This window comes from Anas acuta, chromosome 3 (genome assembly GCF_963932015.1).
Source record: "Anas acuta chromosome 3, bAnaAcu1.1, whole genome shotgun sequence".
Taxonomy (NCBI): domain Eukaryota; kingdom Metazoa; phylum Chordata; class Aves; order Anseriformes; family Anatidae; genus Anas; species Anas acuta.
The window spans coordinates 117,228,678-117,244,584 of record NC_088981.1 but is presented as its reverse complement, the minus strand read 5'-3'; the positions used below and the strand labels follow the sequence as shown (position 1 = coordinate 117,244,584).

General features: G+C 54.8%; 1 protein-coding gene and 1 long non-coding RNA gene across 4 annotated transcripts; one reads left to right on the top strand and one right to left on the bottom strand.

The window, feature by feature from the left end:
* Nucleotides 1-704: 704 nt before the first annotated feature.
* On the bottom strand, nucleotides 705-15,183 carry LOC137854982 (nuclear GTPase SLIP-GC-like). Of its 3 annotated transcripts, none has more exons than XM_068679031.1 (19): nucleotides 15,042-15,183; nucleotides 14,221-14,332; nucleotides 13,210-13,299; nucleotides 12,697-12,802; nucleotides 11,018-11,240; nucleotides 10,500-10,709; nucleotides 9,680-9,910; nucleotides 9,276-9,451; nucleotides 8,763-8,781; nucleotides 8,485-8,571; nucleotides 6,806-6,911; nucleotides 6,570-6,703; nucleotides 5,849-6,013; nucleotides 4,838-4,995; nucleotides 3,999-4,131; nucleotides 3,436-3,544; nucleotides 2,678-2,814; nucleotides 1,590-1,680; nucleotides 705-1,358 (listed from the first exon to the last, which is right to left on the bottom strand). In XM_068679031.1, the coding sequence occupies exons 2-19, from the start codon at nucleotides 14,234-14,236 to the stop codon at nucleotides 1,309-1,311; spliced, it is 2,241 nt and encodes a 746-aa protein (XP_068535132.1). In that variant the 5' UTR covers nucleotides 14,237-14,332; nucleotides 15,042-15,183; the 3' UTR covers nucleotides 705-1,308. The 3 variants fall into 3 exon arrangements, with proteins under 3 accessions (XP_068535132.1, XP_068535131.1, XP_068535134.1); XM_068679030.1 differs by having other exon boundaries at nucleotides 14,221-14,329; nucleotides 15,042-15,179; XM_068679033.1 differs by lacking the exon at nucleotides 15,042-15,183 and adding an exon at nucleotides 14,488-14,510 and having other exon boundaries at nucleotides 14,221-14,329.
* LOC137854988 (uncharacterized) lies at nucleotides 11,120-15,175 on the top strand. The gene is made up of 2 exons (XR_011095474.1): nucleotides 11,120-13,288; nucleotides 14,207-15,175. It is a non-coding gene; the product is annotated as an uncharacterized lncRNA (long non-coding RNA).
* Nucleotides 15,184-15,907: the final 724 nt, after the last annotated feature.

Below are 15,907 nucleotides of genomic sequence, written 5' to 3'. Positions count from 1 at the left end.
TGGGGAGCCCAGGACGGGCTTTGGGGGAGGGGGGGGAAGGCAGGGTTTGGGGGGGCTGGGTGTAAGGAGGGGCTGGGGGCGCACGTCTGGGGGCTGCGGAGCTGGTCCGGGTTGTGGCACTGCTGTGACACTGTCCTGGGCTATGGCACTGCCTTGGGCTGTGGCACTGTGCTATGGCACTGTCCCAGATTCTGGCACTGTGTATGGCACTGCTCTGGGCTGTGTCTGTGTACTGTGACACTGCCCTGGGCCGTGGCACTGCCAAGTGCTTTGGCACTGCTGTGTGTTATGGTACTACCCCATGTGTTATGGCACTGCCACATTTTATGGCACTGCCACATTTTATGGCACAGCCACGTTTTATGGCACTGCCATGCGTTATGGCACTGCACCATGGCCTTGCCACGCACCCTCCGGCCCTGCCACGCGCTGTGTGCTGTGCCACAGTGCCCTGCCTCGGGGCACGGAGCTGCAGGGTCCCCACTTTGTGATCCCTTTGCAACCACCCCACCAAGCACCCCACCAGGACTGGTGTGGGCCCACTGCCATCGCTCCCCGGGGGATGCAAGGTGGGGACAAAACTGCATCTGCAGCAGAGAAAGGCAGTTTCGGGAGAGTGTTTTTGAGGTTTCTCCTCAACGTCAAGCACCCAGCCGAGCAGCCCGGATCCTTCTTTTGCATTTGGAAAAAGTATCGGCCACACCGAACCCAAAAAGGTTTGTATTTTATTAGATTTCCTGTAAATCGTTTCCAGCAGATTTGCGCTTTTGTGGCTTTTGCTGCTTACCTGCCACACTACCAATTTCTCTGGGGATGGTTCTGGCTTTAATTCAGACATGGGTGTCTTACCGTGCTAGCTTACACTTGAGAACTGATACGCATAGTAGAAAAGGATTCACTTTTATGAAAAGATTATAAAAACCACACATAAACTATATACTTTTTGTACCAGTGCAATCAAACTAATCATCTGTTGTCCTGTTTCCTTGAACACGTTCAAGAAAGCAACCGAGGTCTCGTGGTTGCACCTCCAGGGCTCTCTGGAAAAGGCTGGCAAGGGGAAAAACAGGAGGGGTGTGACACGGGACCCCCAAGGGACCCACTCCATTCTGGGTCCCCATGAGCTGCTCAGTCTAACCCCTGCCATCTTTAAAATTTCTTCTTCAAGCTGGCCACCACAGCAAAGCAATGAACTAAATGAGTAAAAGCAAAAAAAAAAAAAAAAAAATAAAAGCAAAAAGATAAAAAAGAAATGCTCAAAATGTAAAGAAAGCCTCTTCGCGCCGGGCTTTTTGGTCAGCCAGGTTGTTACAAGTTTTTCAGCATATCCAGGATTTCTTGGCATTCTTCCTGCAGATCTGCAAGGAGAAAAGCAAAATGAGGCAGACTTCGTTGGCCTTTTTGTTTTTTTTTTACAGAATGGGAATAAAATGATAATATGATTAAGTACAAATGAATGCAAACATGCAAGTACGCTCGGGACTTGCAGACCGCAGCTGTTTTAGGACACACAGCTCCCCAAATCTGCCCCCAAGCCCTCTCCCACCCACCCACCACACACGCCTCGGAGAGGAGAGCTCAGCCCGTACCCGGCAGCACGCTGACCGGTGTGTCACACTGGCTGAAGATGACGCTGAGCATGCCGAGGAAATCCTTGCTGAGCTTCGTGCTCATCTGCTCCTGCAATCAGAGAGGGCGACAGCATCACTCTGATGTCGTTTGCGGAGAGAAGCTGCGCTGGAGGCCTCCTTACACAAAGTCTGCTGCAGCACTGCGCTCTGAAGCCCTCGAGCTCCGGGGGTGCACTGGGATCTGCTGGGATGGCCAAGGCTGTGACGCCAGTGATGGCAGCTTTGGCACTGGCATTCCCAAAAATCTTGCTGGGGAAGCAAGAACCTGACCTGCAATACCCCAAGCAGCTGAGGAGTCGGTGAGGGGAGCCCGCACCCCCCCCTAGGTGCCCATTGCCTCTGCTCAACCAGCGTGCCAGATCCTTGGCCAGCAGAAAGGAAATTCCCTCAGATAACTGTGATGAATCATGCTGTGCGTGACTGCAGTTCGAATCCGTCGGGTTTCAACCCACGGGAATGAGTCTGAGTGGCCTGGGATGAGGTAGAGGAGAGTTCATAGGAAGTCAGAAATCTGGAGACGCAGGGACCGAAGTAGGAAATCCCCACCTAAAAATCTCAATTTTTTGTTTACTAAGAGACCAAAGCTGGTTCTGGGGATAACCAGGGAAATGAAGCCAAACAAAACTCCAGCTTGATTTTTTTGTTTTGTTTTGTTTTGTTTTGTTTTGTTTTTGTTTCTGTTTTGTTTTGTTTCTTTCTCGGGACAGAGACTTGAAGTACTACGCTGAGCCACTGCAAAGGTCAGGCTGGAGCAAGTCCAGGCAGCTGAAGTTGATAAAGATTTTCTCACCAGAATTTCTGACAGCTCTCACACTGGTGACGTTGCAGAACAACCTGCATCTCGCCTCAAACCGTCACAACATCCCGCAGGATCCATAAAATCCCCCGGAGCATCACAAGCGCTCTGCAGCGACCACCGGTCTGCGTGGAGGGGGGCAACGCCTCGTCCAGCCTTTAGCTGCCTGTCACAGTTTCTGCTCACCCAGCCTTGGATCTCCAACAACAGTTTTTGCAGTTCCAGCAGCAATTTTTGCAGTGTGACTCACCGTCAGCTCCCGGAACTGGCTCATCATCCTCTCCTTCGCTTTCTCGAACATCGCCTGCCGTACCTCCACCTCGATGCTCTGTGTCAGTATGCTTTTTATCTGCTTGTACGTGTCCTTCCCACTTATCTTCTTAGCCTCTGTTGGGCAGAGGTGGGAAACATCAGACTGCTTTCAGGAGCCCGCAGCAGGCGTGGGCAGACGAGCTGGGGTGGTCTTTGGGTGCAAAGCTCACGTTGAGGCCGTGCTGCCCACGAACCTGCTGCTGGCAGACTTCTACCTCCCAGTCCTCTTCCCAGGCGACTTTTGCCATCCTAAAGAATTCCTTTAGCCAACAGCAAAACCTTCAGACTGCCTCCTTCCACAGCCCTCCAGGCCTTGCCCAGACCCAGGTGGAGTTCCCCTCCGGTACCCTCTGGCAAGGTCTCCCCTCCCCAGCCCCAGGTGCTGCTATCTCCTTCCCAGGGAGGAACAGCCTTCGTTTGAGCCACAAGAAGTGTGGTGGGTCCCATCACGGGAGGCAGCAATGGCATCAAAATTACAAGGAATTTATGCAGGAGGCTTTGGAACTCCAACGTTTCTTCCCTGGTTAAGAAGACTGTGACCTGCTGGACTCGAAGGCACAAATTTACTCAGCCTCCTTCAGCCAGTGAGAACAAAGCCTTCTGCGGACTCCACACACGAGCTGGGAGAATGTGCCCCAGGGCCAGGCATCCAACTCACAGCGTCAGCTACGCAATTAGCTGGAAAAGCAGCCTTACCTTGGTAATACGGCGTTAAGGTGCTTTGGATGGACAGCTCAAGCGACTCATAGATGGCCTTCTTTTTCAGAAGGATTTCTCTTTCGAGAGCTCTCATGATGATGTCGGTCTGCAGGAATCAGGGCAGAGCATTTCCCAGCACCTCCAACCCCCCGTTCACCAGCAGAACAAAGAAATGCTCCGAGGTGGGGAGCAGGTGGAGCACACCAGGGCTCGCCCCAACCCTTACACGGACCAGATCCGTTGCGTCTGGTCACCTGGAGTTCTCCTTTACGAGCTTCTAGCAGAGCATCCACCGAACCATCTAATGATACCCCAAGGACCAAGTGCGAGCTGCCTGTGGCTCAGCATTAAAAACAATCCTGCTGCCCCCGACGCTGAATAGCAGCTACTGGTCACCAGGGGTTGCACCAGACCCCCAGCCAAAGCTGCTGACACGACGCACGTCAGACTTTTCCGCGTGCTGTACCCGCCAAGCTCCTGCCAATGGGCTGGCGCCCACTCCCAGGGCTGGGCCAGCTACACAGGGATATCTCATTGGGTTTTCCCCGTTTCACACTCACCTCTTGTAAGAGGAATTGGAGCTTGGACTCATTCATATTCCTGTCCCTCGCAAACGCCATGAATTCGCCTTTTACCACCGTGCTGAACTCATTGATGGCAGCCTGCAGACTGATCCTCGTGAGCCTCTGTTTTCTGTGTGGGTGAGACCCCACAACTGTTAGACCCATGGGCTTCCCCCACCTCACTTATTCCCTGCACGTTGCCAGTCAAGGTGAGCTTCTCTTATCAGAAGACACAAGGCTTCCAACTCCAGCGCAGGGATGTCCTTGCTACCTGGGCTATCTGGCTGGCTCCCTCTTCTCTGGGGACTGGGAAATAGCAAGGTATTCATTTCCTTTTTTTATTATGCCTGAACCCCTGTGAAACACGGGGCAGAAAGGGATGGAGCTGCAAATGCCACTTAATTTCTCTGTTAATGTGGTACATCAGTACCACATGGGGCTGTGGGGAATCACAGAATATCCCCACTTGGAAGGGACCTCCAAGGGTCATCGAGTCCCGCTCCTGGCTCCACACAGGTCTGCCCAAGATCAGTAGGAGATCAGTCGCGACTGGGAGAGAGATGTGGAAGTTGCTGAGACAGGTTAGTCAATTAGAAGCTTTGCCTAAGTAAATGAACTGCAGTTGGGCATGCTTAGTTTGCCTCCGTGAGTAGTCAGTGTAATGCTAGCTTAGCTTTTTGAGGGAGGAAGAGATAAAGACCCGAGTGCTTCCCAGACAAGGTTGCCTGCAGATGGCGGAGAACTCTTTTGTAGGAGTTTGTAGTTGTGTAGGAGAACTCTTTTCTTGGAGTTTCCAAGAAAATGTGGCTTGGTTCCTGCTTGCCCACCGCTCTCACCTGAATATGTTTGCAAACATCATTTCAATTGCTGCGTAGATGGGCTCAGCCAGGCTTCTGTTGATGTTTATGCGGTGGAAGACGCGGGACACGTACACCCCGTTCCTCCTGCACACAGCTTTCAGGGTCATGTGGAAGCCTTTGGACTTCTCGCCTATCTGCAGGAGGAAGAACGCAGCAAGTGTGAGCAGAGCCAGCAGCAGCAGTGCCGCTCCCAGGACCAAGTCCTTCACGTGTCATTTCAGAGCTGCTTAAACTACCGGTAGCAAATGTCACAGTGAGAGAAAAGCGGGAATTAAACGATGTCCTCTTTTAGCCTTTGGTGCCTCCTGCAACGTGCCTGTGTTCGCTCAGGGTGGATAGCTCTAAAGACGGCAAAGCTGGGTTGGGGTCTAAGCCTGGAAGACGCTCATTTCAACTGTTTAGAAACACACCATCACTTGGTGTCCCCCCTCTATCAAGGAAAAAAGGTCTCTGCAGGATGAGCGTGCAGCTGTAGGGGCATAACGTGCTTCCTGGGACCTGGTCCCGGAATTGTAATAGTCTGACTCTGTCCAGGAGTCCTGCTGAGGAACCAGTCCTAGAAGGACTTGCTGCTTGGCAGGAGGACCCGGTGGGCTCTGGGGAGCTGGCCCATGGCATGGCCGGCTCACCACTGTCCCTACACAGTGCACTTCCCAAGACTTGGCCAGTCCTGATGGCACGGAGCAACGTGGGCAGGCGTTTCTCCACCTGCATTAGGCACAACATCTCCTTAACACAACACATCTGTGGTGGTTTTTGTTTGTTTGTTTGTTTGTTTGTTTGTTTTTCCTAGAATCAAGCTCTCCTTTCTAAGCTAAGGTAACACTGAGCAGCAGCAAGAACTTACCCTGTCTCTTACCCACAGACCTCAAAGCACCTGTCAGTGATTAATGAGTGAAACTCAGCTGATGTTGATGGCGATTGCAAGACAGAAAATGAAATAATCCTACCCAGCCTCAGAGCGTGGAGCAGACCTGCGCCACTCACCGCAAAGATATTTTCAATTTTCTTCTTGTGTGAATTTTGGGCAGACTTCACCCCATTGGTAAGAAGCGAATCCATCTGGTCAAAAATGCTCTGAGCCGTCTTCTTCAGCTCCTGGATCTTCGTTGACACAAACGTGTTGAGCCTGTCCTGATGCAGGGCTGGACCCTGGAAAAGTGGGACGGCACAAACCTTGACAAAGCTGCTGAGTGCAAGGCCAGCACACTCCAGAACTGTCCTCCCTGGAGCATCCTGAGCAGCTCAAATTTAAGCCAAGATCGCGGAGGGGGAAGCTAGAGCCTGCCTCTCACTGGCACCACGTGAGAGGGCCAAGAAGATGAGGAAGATGAGGTGATAGTAGGTAATGGGGCTACAGGGCTGGCAAAGCTTGCTCAGCCTCTGCAGCTTGCTTGCTATTTCATCCTTTCCAAAGAGAGCCAAGTGGCTAATCAGAAAATGGGTTTGGATGCAGGCCTTGGCCTTGGTGCAGCTTCACAGCTGGGTGAACCAGGCAAAAAGGGCCTTCCATGCTCCAGGGATGCTCCTCTCCTCCTGGCACTGCTGAATTCCTCCATGCGGGCAGCAAAGCCCTGTTTAGGTCACTTCAGGATAGCAAGAGCAGCTCTGCATTTGTTTTCTGAGAAGGATGAGGCTGGCTACCCGGCCCCACAGCCCCAGAAGGAACGGGATGGTGGCAGCGTGCAGGGGCTGCAGCCACACGTACCGGGTTCAGCTGCACGGTGTGGAAAACGTCCACCAGGGAGAAGATGACGAGGATCTCCCGCATGCGCTCTTGCAGCTGATTTCTCCTCACATTCAGGCAGAGCTTCCTGATTTGGTCCCTTAGCATGGAGATTTCTGAAAGAGAAGACGAAGGCGACCTTTATTGCTTTCCCTCCACAAACGGGAATGGGTGCACAGGCAGCAGGGCTTGCAGCAGGCACGCGGCCAACCCTTCACCTGTCTCCTCGATCGTGAGGACCGTGGGGTTCCAGTACTCCTTGGCACTGACGGTGAACACCAGGTCCGCCTTCTGCACCACCTCTGTATCGCTGGGCAGTCTCCTCTGAAACACACGAGCGTGCAACGTGAGCATGCAACAGCTGCCTGAAGCAGCACAGGGCCCTGTGCCTTCAGCTCCACGTCCAACCTCTCCTCAAACATCCCCAGGGACGGTGACTCCACCACCTCCCTGGGCAACCCGTCCCAAGGCCTGGCTGCTCTTTCTGAGCAGAAATGTCTCCTCATTTCCAGCCTGAGCCTCCCCTGGGGCAACTCGAGGCCATTCCCTCTGCTCCTATCACTAGTGATAGTCTGGAGCAGAGGAGGCTCAGGGCAGAGCTCCTTGCTCTCTGCTGCTACCTGAAAGGAAGGTGTGGGGAGCTGGGGGTCGGCCTCTTCTCCAGACCAAACACCCCCAGTTCCCTCAGCCACCCCTCACAGGCCTTGTGCTCCAGGCCCTTCCCCAGCTTCGTAGCCCTGCTCTGGCCACGCTCCAGGGCCTCGATGTCCTTCTGGTAGTGAGGGGCCCAAAGCTGAACCCAGCACTCGAGGTTTGGCCTCCCCAGAGCAGAGCCCAGGGGGACGATCACCGCCCTGTTCCTGCTGGCTGCACTGCTCCTGACACAACCAGGATGCCCTTGGCCTTCTTGGCCCCCTGGGCACACTGCTGGCTCGTGTTCAAGTGAGCATCGACCAACACCCCCAGATCCTTTTCCTCCGCACAGCTTTCCAGCCACTCTGCCCCAGGCCTAGCACTGCATGGGGTGGTTGTGGCCAAAGTGTAGGACCAGGCCCATAACCATGTGGAACCTCATCCCCTTGGCCTCTGCCCATCGATCCATCCTGTCCAGGTCCCTCTGCAGGGCCTTCCGACCCTCCGGCAGATTGACGCTTCCCCCCAGCTTGGTGTCATCTGCAGACTTAGTGAGGAGGCATTCAATTCCCTTGTCCAAATCATCAATAAAGACATTAAAGAGGATGGGCCCCAACAGCAACCCCTGGAGAACACCACTCGTGACCAGCCGCCAGCTGGATTTCACTCCGTTCAGCACTGCTCTCTGGGCCTGGCCATCCAGCCTCTTTTTATCCCAGCACAGAGAGTGTCCAAGCCATGGGCTGCCACCTTCTCCAGGAGAACACTGTGGGAGACTGTGTCAAAGGCCTTGCTGAGCGATGTTTTAAAGGCTGATGTGCTGTCACGGGCCAGCCTTCTCCTGCAGACAAACCCTGATGCAGGAGCCCATGGAATTGCCTCACACCTCGCTGTATTTGTACCGGTGCAACCAAGAGCAAGGGTGCTGGTGCCAGCCACAGCCACGGACAGATTGGGCAGGGAGGAGGTGACACGCAGCCCACACCTGCATTTAAAGCTACTCAGTGACAGAAGGGCTTATAACAACATGTAGGAGATCACTGGTGCAGCTGCCACAGGCCAGCACCTCTCTTCCAGGTGCCCACTAATTTGATAAACCTCGTCACAAGATGTTACCTAGATGGGAAAGTTAGATGTTGCCATTTATTTTTTTCATGGCAAATGGAAAGAAAAGGAAGCAAATATATTTTGTGGGAAAAGGCACGTGCATAAGTATTAGCACTGTAACATGCATTTGTCACCAAAATAACAAGGTATACCATACCTGCATCCTGAGCCTTATTGCTCTGGCCTTTTTTGTTTTCAGGTCTTTTTTTGTCTCCAAAATGGCATCGTGCGTGCTTAGATCCTTCTGGATGGCAAATGATAGAGAGTGTTATGAGAATATTCCCAAAACCACCAAGCTTCACCTGCATGGAGGCAAAGCTGCTAGCAAGCCTGCAGGATGCTGGTGGAGTCTATGCACTGGCCCCACCAGTCAGAATATGCAATCAGAAAAGGAGTTTGGTTTTTGGCCACTGAAAGCAGCCAGCAGGTACTTACCGGTGCACTGGGATGGTCACTGGGAAATGAAAGAAGAAAAAAAAAAAGACTTTAAGTAGATATGGCAAAGCTGAACCCTAAAGCTTATTCCTCCTTGGGGCAAATCCCCCAAGTCCTTTGGGCAGGGGGACATCAGCACAAATGCCAAAGGAAGCGGATGACCTGCCTCGATCAGAAAGACAGCAATAAAGGCACAGGGGATGGGGCAGCGCCAAGCGTGGAGCTGAGGCAGAAGAGCAAAGGGGCAAAGTCAGCCTGGGAAAGGCAGGCGTGGTGATGGGGTTGTGCTGTAAAGAGGGCTGGGTGCTAAGGCTCTTGAACGCATAGGAAAAACAACGAAAATATCAGTGGGAATGATTTGTTACGTGGAATGCCATTTTCCATATGCAGGGTGGGCAGGGCACGCTATGAATGAGACCTGGCAGTGCCATGGGTGAATGGCATCCAGCCTGCTCTGACGGAGGCACAAAGGCTTCCCTGCAACCCTGACGAAAGGACGGAGCTGTTCTTTACCACATGTACTCCTCCCGGCTGATCTTATCCATCTTGGTGACCACAAAGGTGATATCGCTGCACTTGCCAATCATGCAAGCTGTAATCGCCTCTTCCAGCATTTTTTCGTGTGCTTTGGCCCCATCAACGCGTTCAACATCAGCGATGACCCAAATGGATGTGCACTGCAGGATGCTCTGGGGGAAAGAGAGGAGAGGAGAAGTGTCAGGTGGGGCACAGGAGCACCGAGGACACCGAACCAGGAGCTGAGGCCTGAAGGCGCTGCATCAGTGCCCGTGCACTGGCACACAGATGGTGGTGGCAGCCCCTACGGGCTCGGTTGTGGTTTCTTTCCCTTGCCACCAGCCCCTGCTCTTTTTGCAGCCTCTCCACCCGCCCCTGCACTGGTCCCACCTGCCAGTCACCTCTTTCCACATTTCATCCCTCTTCTTGTTGGAATCGCCCGTCCCCGGGATGTCCACAAAGATGACCCCTTCAGGCACGAAGTCGGACGCGGGAAGAGTCACTTGCACGTACTTGATGAGGGGCCAGAGCCGCGTCTGCTCCTTGTGGAGGGCGGCACCCCCCTCCCCAGGCCCCTCGTTGCCCTCCAGGTTGCGGATGTACGGGTCCAGTTCCCGGGAGAGAACTTCTGCCTGGAACACCATCAGCAAATTAACACTCACCCTCCAATTCACGGTCTCCAGTTCTGCCGGGGGAGGTTCAGATTAGGATACGAGGCAGAATTTCTTCGCAGAGAGTGTGGTGGAGTCCGTGTCCCTGGAGGTCTTTAAGAGGTGCACGGACGTGGCACTACGGGACAGGGCTCGCTGATGGCACTCGGTAGCTCAGGTTGGACTTGGTGACCTTGAAGGTCTCTTCCAACCTGGGTGAGTCTACAGAAATAAAGCCTCCAAGCAGCCTGAAAAGAGCAAACCGCCAACCAAAACAGCGCAAGAAGCTGCGCAAGGGGCACACCAGCAATGAAGTGTCGCGTGTGCACGGAGAAGCACCGTGGCAAATAAACACGCCGAGCACGATGCCCCAGCAGATGGCACAGCCGCAAGCGATGCCTGGCAGAGAAGCTGCGAGCAGATGTGTGCAAGCAACCACTTTCCTCTGCAAGCAACGGCCCCAGCACCGGGACAAAGCTCTGGGTGCTTCCCAGGAGGTTTGTGCAGCGCCGTGGCTGCAGCTGCAGCGGGAAGAGGGATGGGCAGCCCTGGAGAGCTGCCACGTTCTCACCTCTGCCGTTTTCAGATCAATAACTCTGGAGTGGGGAATAGTGATGGCAGGCTTGGCTTTCACCAGCTCATCGTAAGTCCTGTTCTCCGCTCCTTCCCCGTAGACAGCCTGCAGCGCTTGAACGGCGTGATCTTTGTCGCTGTCATTCTCATCAGCCTCCTTGTCTGTCTCCAGGAATGCCAGCAGGCTCCTCACCTCGTCCATCCACTCCTGCCACGGTGGAGAGAGGAGCACGTTGCTCAGCAGCTCGCTGGGGCAGGAGCAGCTGCAGATGTGGTGAGCAGTGGGAAGCAGCAGCACGAGGGCTCCCAACCACAAGAGCGGCCAGAGACCTTCACTCCGGGAAGGAGCAGAGAGGAGAAAGCTGCTGTTTTCCCTGGTCTTCCCTTGGGTTTCTCCAGACGGCCCATAAAATGGGCTTCAGGAGCCTCCTGCAGACCCACCCGATCCACAGGCTGCCCCGAGAAGGGGCAGGAGCTGCTCCTTGGCTCCCTTCCACAGCAGGGCCCCAGCCGTACCTCGTTGGAGAGGAGAAAAATCTTGGCTCTGTACTCTCTGCTGCCGCAGGTGCTGATCTGAACCTGGCAGGAGGTGCAGGCGCGTGTCCCTGACACCGGGAGGAAGAAGCGCTTGTGGAGGATGGTGTTGAGCAGGGTGCTCTTCCCCGCGCCGCTGCTCCCGAAGAGCCCGATGTAGATGGGCTCGAAGTTAAGCTTGGAGCTGAGGGTCGTGATGCGGTCCCTGGGAGAACAGAGGTAGAATCATAGAATCATAGAATATCCTGAGTTGGAAGGGACCCTTAAGGATCATCAAGTCCAACTCTTGACACCGCACAGGTCTACCCAAAAGCTCAGACCATGTGACTAAGTGCACAGTCCAATCTCTTCTTAAATTCAGACAGGCTCGGTGGAGTGACCACTTCCCTGGGGAGCCTGTTCCAGTGTGCAACCACCCTCTTTGTGAAGAACCCCCTCCTTATGTCAAGCCTAAATTTCCCCTGCCTCAGCTTAACCCCGTTCCCGCGGGTCCTGTCACTGGTGTTAATGGAGAAAAGGTCTCCTGCCTCTCGACACCCCCTTACGAGGAAGTTGTAGACTGCGATGAGGTCTCCCCTCAGCCTCCTCTTCTCCAGGCTGAACAGGCCCAGTGCCCTCAGCCGTTCCTCGTACGTCTTCCCCTCCAGGCCTTTCACCATCTTCGTAGCCCTCCTCTGGACACTCTCCAGCAGTTTCATGTCCTTTTTATACTGTGGTGCCCAGAACTGCACACAGTACTCGAGGTGGGGCCGCACCAGCGCAGAGTAGAGCGGGACAATCACCTCCCTTGACCTACTAGCGATGCCGTGCTTGATGCACCCCAGGACACGGTTGGCCCTCCTGGCTGCCAGGGCACACTGCTGGCTCATATTCAACTTGCTGTCTACCACGACCCCCAGATCCCTCTCTTCTAGGCTGCTCTCCAGCGTCTCATCGCCCAGTCTGTACGTGCAGCCAGGGTTTCCCCGTCCCAGGTGCAGGACCCGGCACTTGCTCTTATTGAACTTCATGCAGTTGGTGATCGCCCAGCTCTCCAACCTATCCAGATCCCTCTGAAAGGCCTTTCCACCCTCAACAGAGTCCACAACTCCTCCAAGTTTGGTGTCATCAGCAAACTTGCTCAAAATACCTTCTATTCCTACATCCAGATCGTTTATAAAAATATTGAAAAGTACCGTCCCTAAAATGGAGCCTTGAGGGACCCCACTGGTGACCGCCCGCCAGCCTGACGCAGGCGGATTCCACCGCAGCGGGTTCAAATTCCAGGGGACTTTTTGCCTTGCCAGGTGCATTATCTCCACCCAAAGGGCTTGTTCCCAAAGCACAGACCGTGCTCTCTCTCCACCGTCTCTCATTTGCCTGCCCCAAGCCCTGGCGAGCCCGTGCCGAAGTGGGAGCAGCTCTGGAGCTCAGCCCTAACGCCTCCCTGACCCCTCCATGGGCTGCCAGCAAAAAAAAAAAAAAAGGATGAATCCTCCTTACAGCAGGAAGCTGTCGCAGCAAAACCAGCTTCCACCCTCTAGCTTTGGTGGCAATTCCCAGTTTGAATTTTCTGGTGCCCACCAAAGCCCCGGAGCACGGCGGAGCCTGGGGGGACGGACGGGGGCACGTTGCCCAGGGGAAAGCCAGGCTGGCGGGGGTCTCTCTGGCCGCACACTCACCGGAGATAAGCCAGGTGCTCGGGCATGTCCTTCAGATGAAAGAGGTGGGATATCTTCTCGCACGAGGCGGTCAGGATTTTTCTGACCCTCTCCTCCATCTTCTCGTCTGGAAGGGAGAGGCGGCGCACGGTCAGGCTGTAGGAGGAGGTCTCCAAAGGAAGCAGCCCCAGCAGCCCATGGTGAGCCTCAGGCGAAGGCTGGCACCCCTGGGAGCTGGGATGATTTACAAAATGCCCGTTATTTCTACCAAACGCAGTTGGATGGGGAAGGTGCCCAGTGCCAAGCAACGAGAAGGAGTTGCTGCTGGCAGAGGGGAGCATTTTGGGGTGCTCTGGCTCCTCGGGCAGCACCGAGGTTGCTCCTGGGGAGTCTGGGGAGTGGGTCCTCCGTGGCAATGCTCAGAGCAGCTGCAGCCTGCTCGTGCCTCTCCTTCCACCACAGGTCCCTCTCCAGACCTCGCTGTGTTTTAGGCATGGCTCTGGTGCCACCAGGCAGGTGGCTTCCCCTACTCACATTTCCTGAGCGTCTCCCTTTCCTCCTGCTGGAAAGCATCCGGCAGTCGTGGTCGCCTCTGGGGGACCTCAGCTGCATCGTTCTCTGCACCTTTTCACAGGGAAAGGACATCAGCATTATTAGCACCACAGCCTCCCCAGGTGTCAAAGCCTCGGAGCAAACAGCCTCACCTATTCCTGACACCAAGAGGAATCAGCCCTCGCAGCCTGAATTCGGGGTGCTGTGGCGCATGAGGGTGAAGGTCGGATCACCCAGCTGCAGGTTTGACCACCTGATCATTACCCGAACAAACCCAAACCCTAAAATCTGGATGGTGACCACCTCCCCTGCCGCAGACATCCCCGCCAGGGCGAGCAGCTGCCAAAACTCTGTGGCCCAGGGTCACCAATGCTGCTGGCCAGAGGAGATCTTCACACCTGGTGTCTGCGCATGGGAACCCAAATCCTTCCCCTCGGGCATCTTTTCCTAACCGTCTTTCTCCGCACAGCCCCAGCAGGGATGTGAATCTCTGCCCCCAGCAGCGACAGGCAGCTAGGAGGCTTTACACCTTGCGCTACGCAGTAAAGCTGCAGAACTGGCCCTACGTTTGTAAAAATCAGTGAAAACAGCTTGTGGTTTTTGTGCAGGAATGGTGTCGGGAGCCTTGAGGGCATTTTTGTTTCTGACTCCTGCAGTTTTTTTTTTTTTTTTTTTTTTTTTTCTTTTTCTTTTTTTTTTTTTTTCTTCTAGTGTCAAGCTTCAGGTTTTGCAAGAAGCATTGCCACACCGCTCCCCAAAATGAACTACGTTTGGGTGGAGACGCCTTTGCACAGCCCTGCTCCCCTGTGATGAGCAGGGAACGCGCTTCAAAGAGAAACTGCGGCTTCCTGGGCCCTGGCATCCAGCTAAAGACAGAAATCTTTACCCTCAGCAAGTGAAAGCAAGCCGGGTCGGTGTGAGCTGCTGGGACTGGGGAGGGAAGGGCAGCAGAAGCCTGCAGGAGCGGAGGGGAAGGCAGGGACAGCGGCTCACCGCGACGCGTTGCCATGTCAATCTCGGCCAAACTCTGCCTCAGTGCCCCGTCGCTCCTGCTTTCCACGAGGAAGCTGACCTGGCTACGACCGCTTCTGTACTCCAAGGACTACTTGGGGAAGTAAAAAGGAAACAGTTTTGAAGTTTGCAGCCTGCTTCGTGCCACCCACGCCCCTGCACGACCCAGGGTAGTGGCTGGTGCTGGCATGTGCCGCTTCTTGATGTGCACTGCCCTGCAAAAAGGGCAGCTTGGGGCTGGCCCAGCACCTGCTCACACCCTGCACGAGGGCTTTGCAGCACTGCCACCACCCCGAAAGATGCTCCCCAGGTGTCTTGTTGCCATCAGAATGCAGAAATTAAAATTAAAAACGGGATGGATTAAAGCTGCCCGGGGCTGCTGTCTGGCCAGACCTGCTCCAAACTCTCCTGCCCCGTGCCGTTCCTGGGCACAGCATCCTGCTGCGAGCAATCAAAGCAGTGCCCAGCCGGGGCACTTATCGATTTGCTTGTGCAGAGGTCGCCCTGGGTTTCGAAGAAGAAACCGCATGTGCTCGTCTGCGGCGTTGGGGCAGGTTAATCATCAACCTGCCGATGTGCGACCCGCAGCAGGCAGCCAGCTGTCCCAGCAAGGTCATTTATCACATCCTCCCCTCACCGCCAGTTCCCCACCAACCCACAGCCCCTGCTTCGCCCCCCGCGTTTGCCTCCGTGACTATTGCGACCCCAATCAGGCTAATTGAGACCAACTCCAGCTGGCACCGCGCACGGCCAGCACCCAGGGGCGGACACGGCCAGCACCCACTGCAGGCAGCTTTTCTCACCTGTGCTCCGGGAAAACTGCCGAAATCTGGCTGTGTTTGGGCAGGGAGGAAGCAGCCACGGGCTCGTCTACAGAGCTATCAGAAAGCTAACGTTTCTCCCAGAAAAAAAATAAAAATAAAATAAATAAAATAAATCACAAGCCGGAGCTCGATGCTTTGGCTTCCTCCTGCTGCTGCGTATAAATGGTGAAATGAAAGCTGCTGCACGTGTCCTGCCCCTACCATGCTCTTCCTCTTTGGCCCCCCGCCAGCTTCCTCGTGCCCCCGGCTCCTCTCTGCGTGGGTCATGTCTCTGTGCCCGTCCCCCTGCTCACACCCTTGTACCCTGAAGCATTTTTTTGCTCCTTTTCCTGGAGCCGGGTGGCTCACCCAGCCCATCCCAGCCTGCAGCAGCCCCAGGGCTCCTCGGCTGGCAGATGACAGAGCCCGGTGTCATGGTGCAGCAGTGCCCGTGGCCTCATCCTGCCGCCTCCAGGCCTTAAAGCTAGAAGCAGAAAGCCCCCGGCGAGGGCTTTCCACAAAGGCTTTTGCACAGATTTTTCCTGTCTTTGCTTTTGCATCCAGATCTCTCCATCTCCTGTGAGCTTTTCCTAGGCTCCGGCACCATAAAAACGCTGTCCTCACTACTAAATGCTCCCCAAAAGCTTTGCTAACACCGTGAACAAAATCTTTCTGTTGGTGCGGAACTGCCTGGGCTCCATTTTGTGGCCATCACCCTTCGTCCTGCCCCCACACCACATGCTAACCAGCCCCGTTTTTACGTTTTTTCTACCCTTTTCTGCCCGTCCTGGCTTTGTTCCTCCTGCAGAGCTCGGCAGTTTCTGCACCTTCCCTTTCTGGATGCCCTGGTTCACGCACGACCCCAC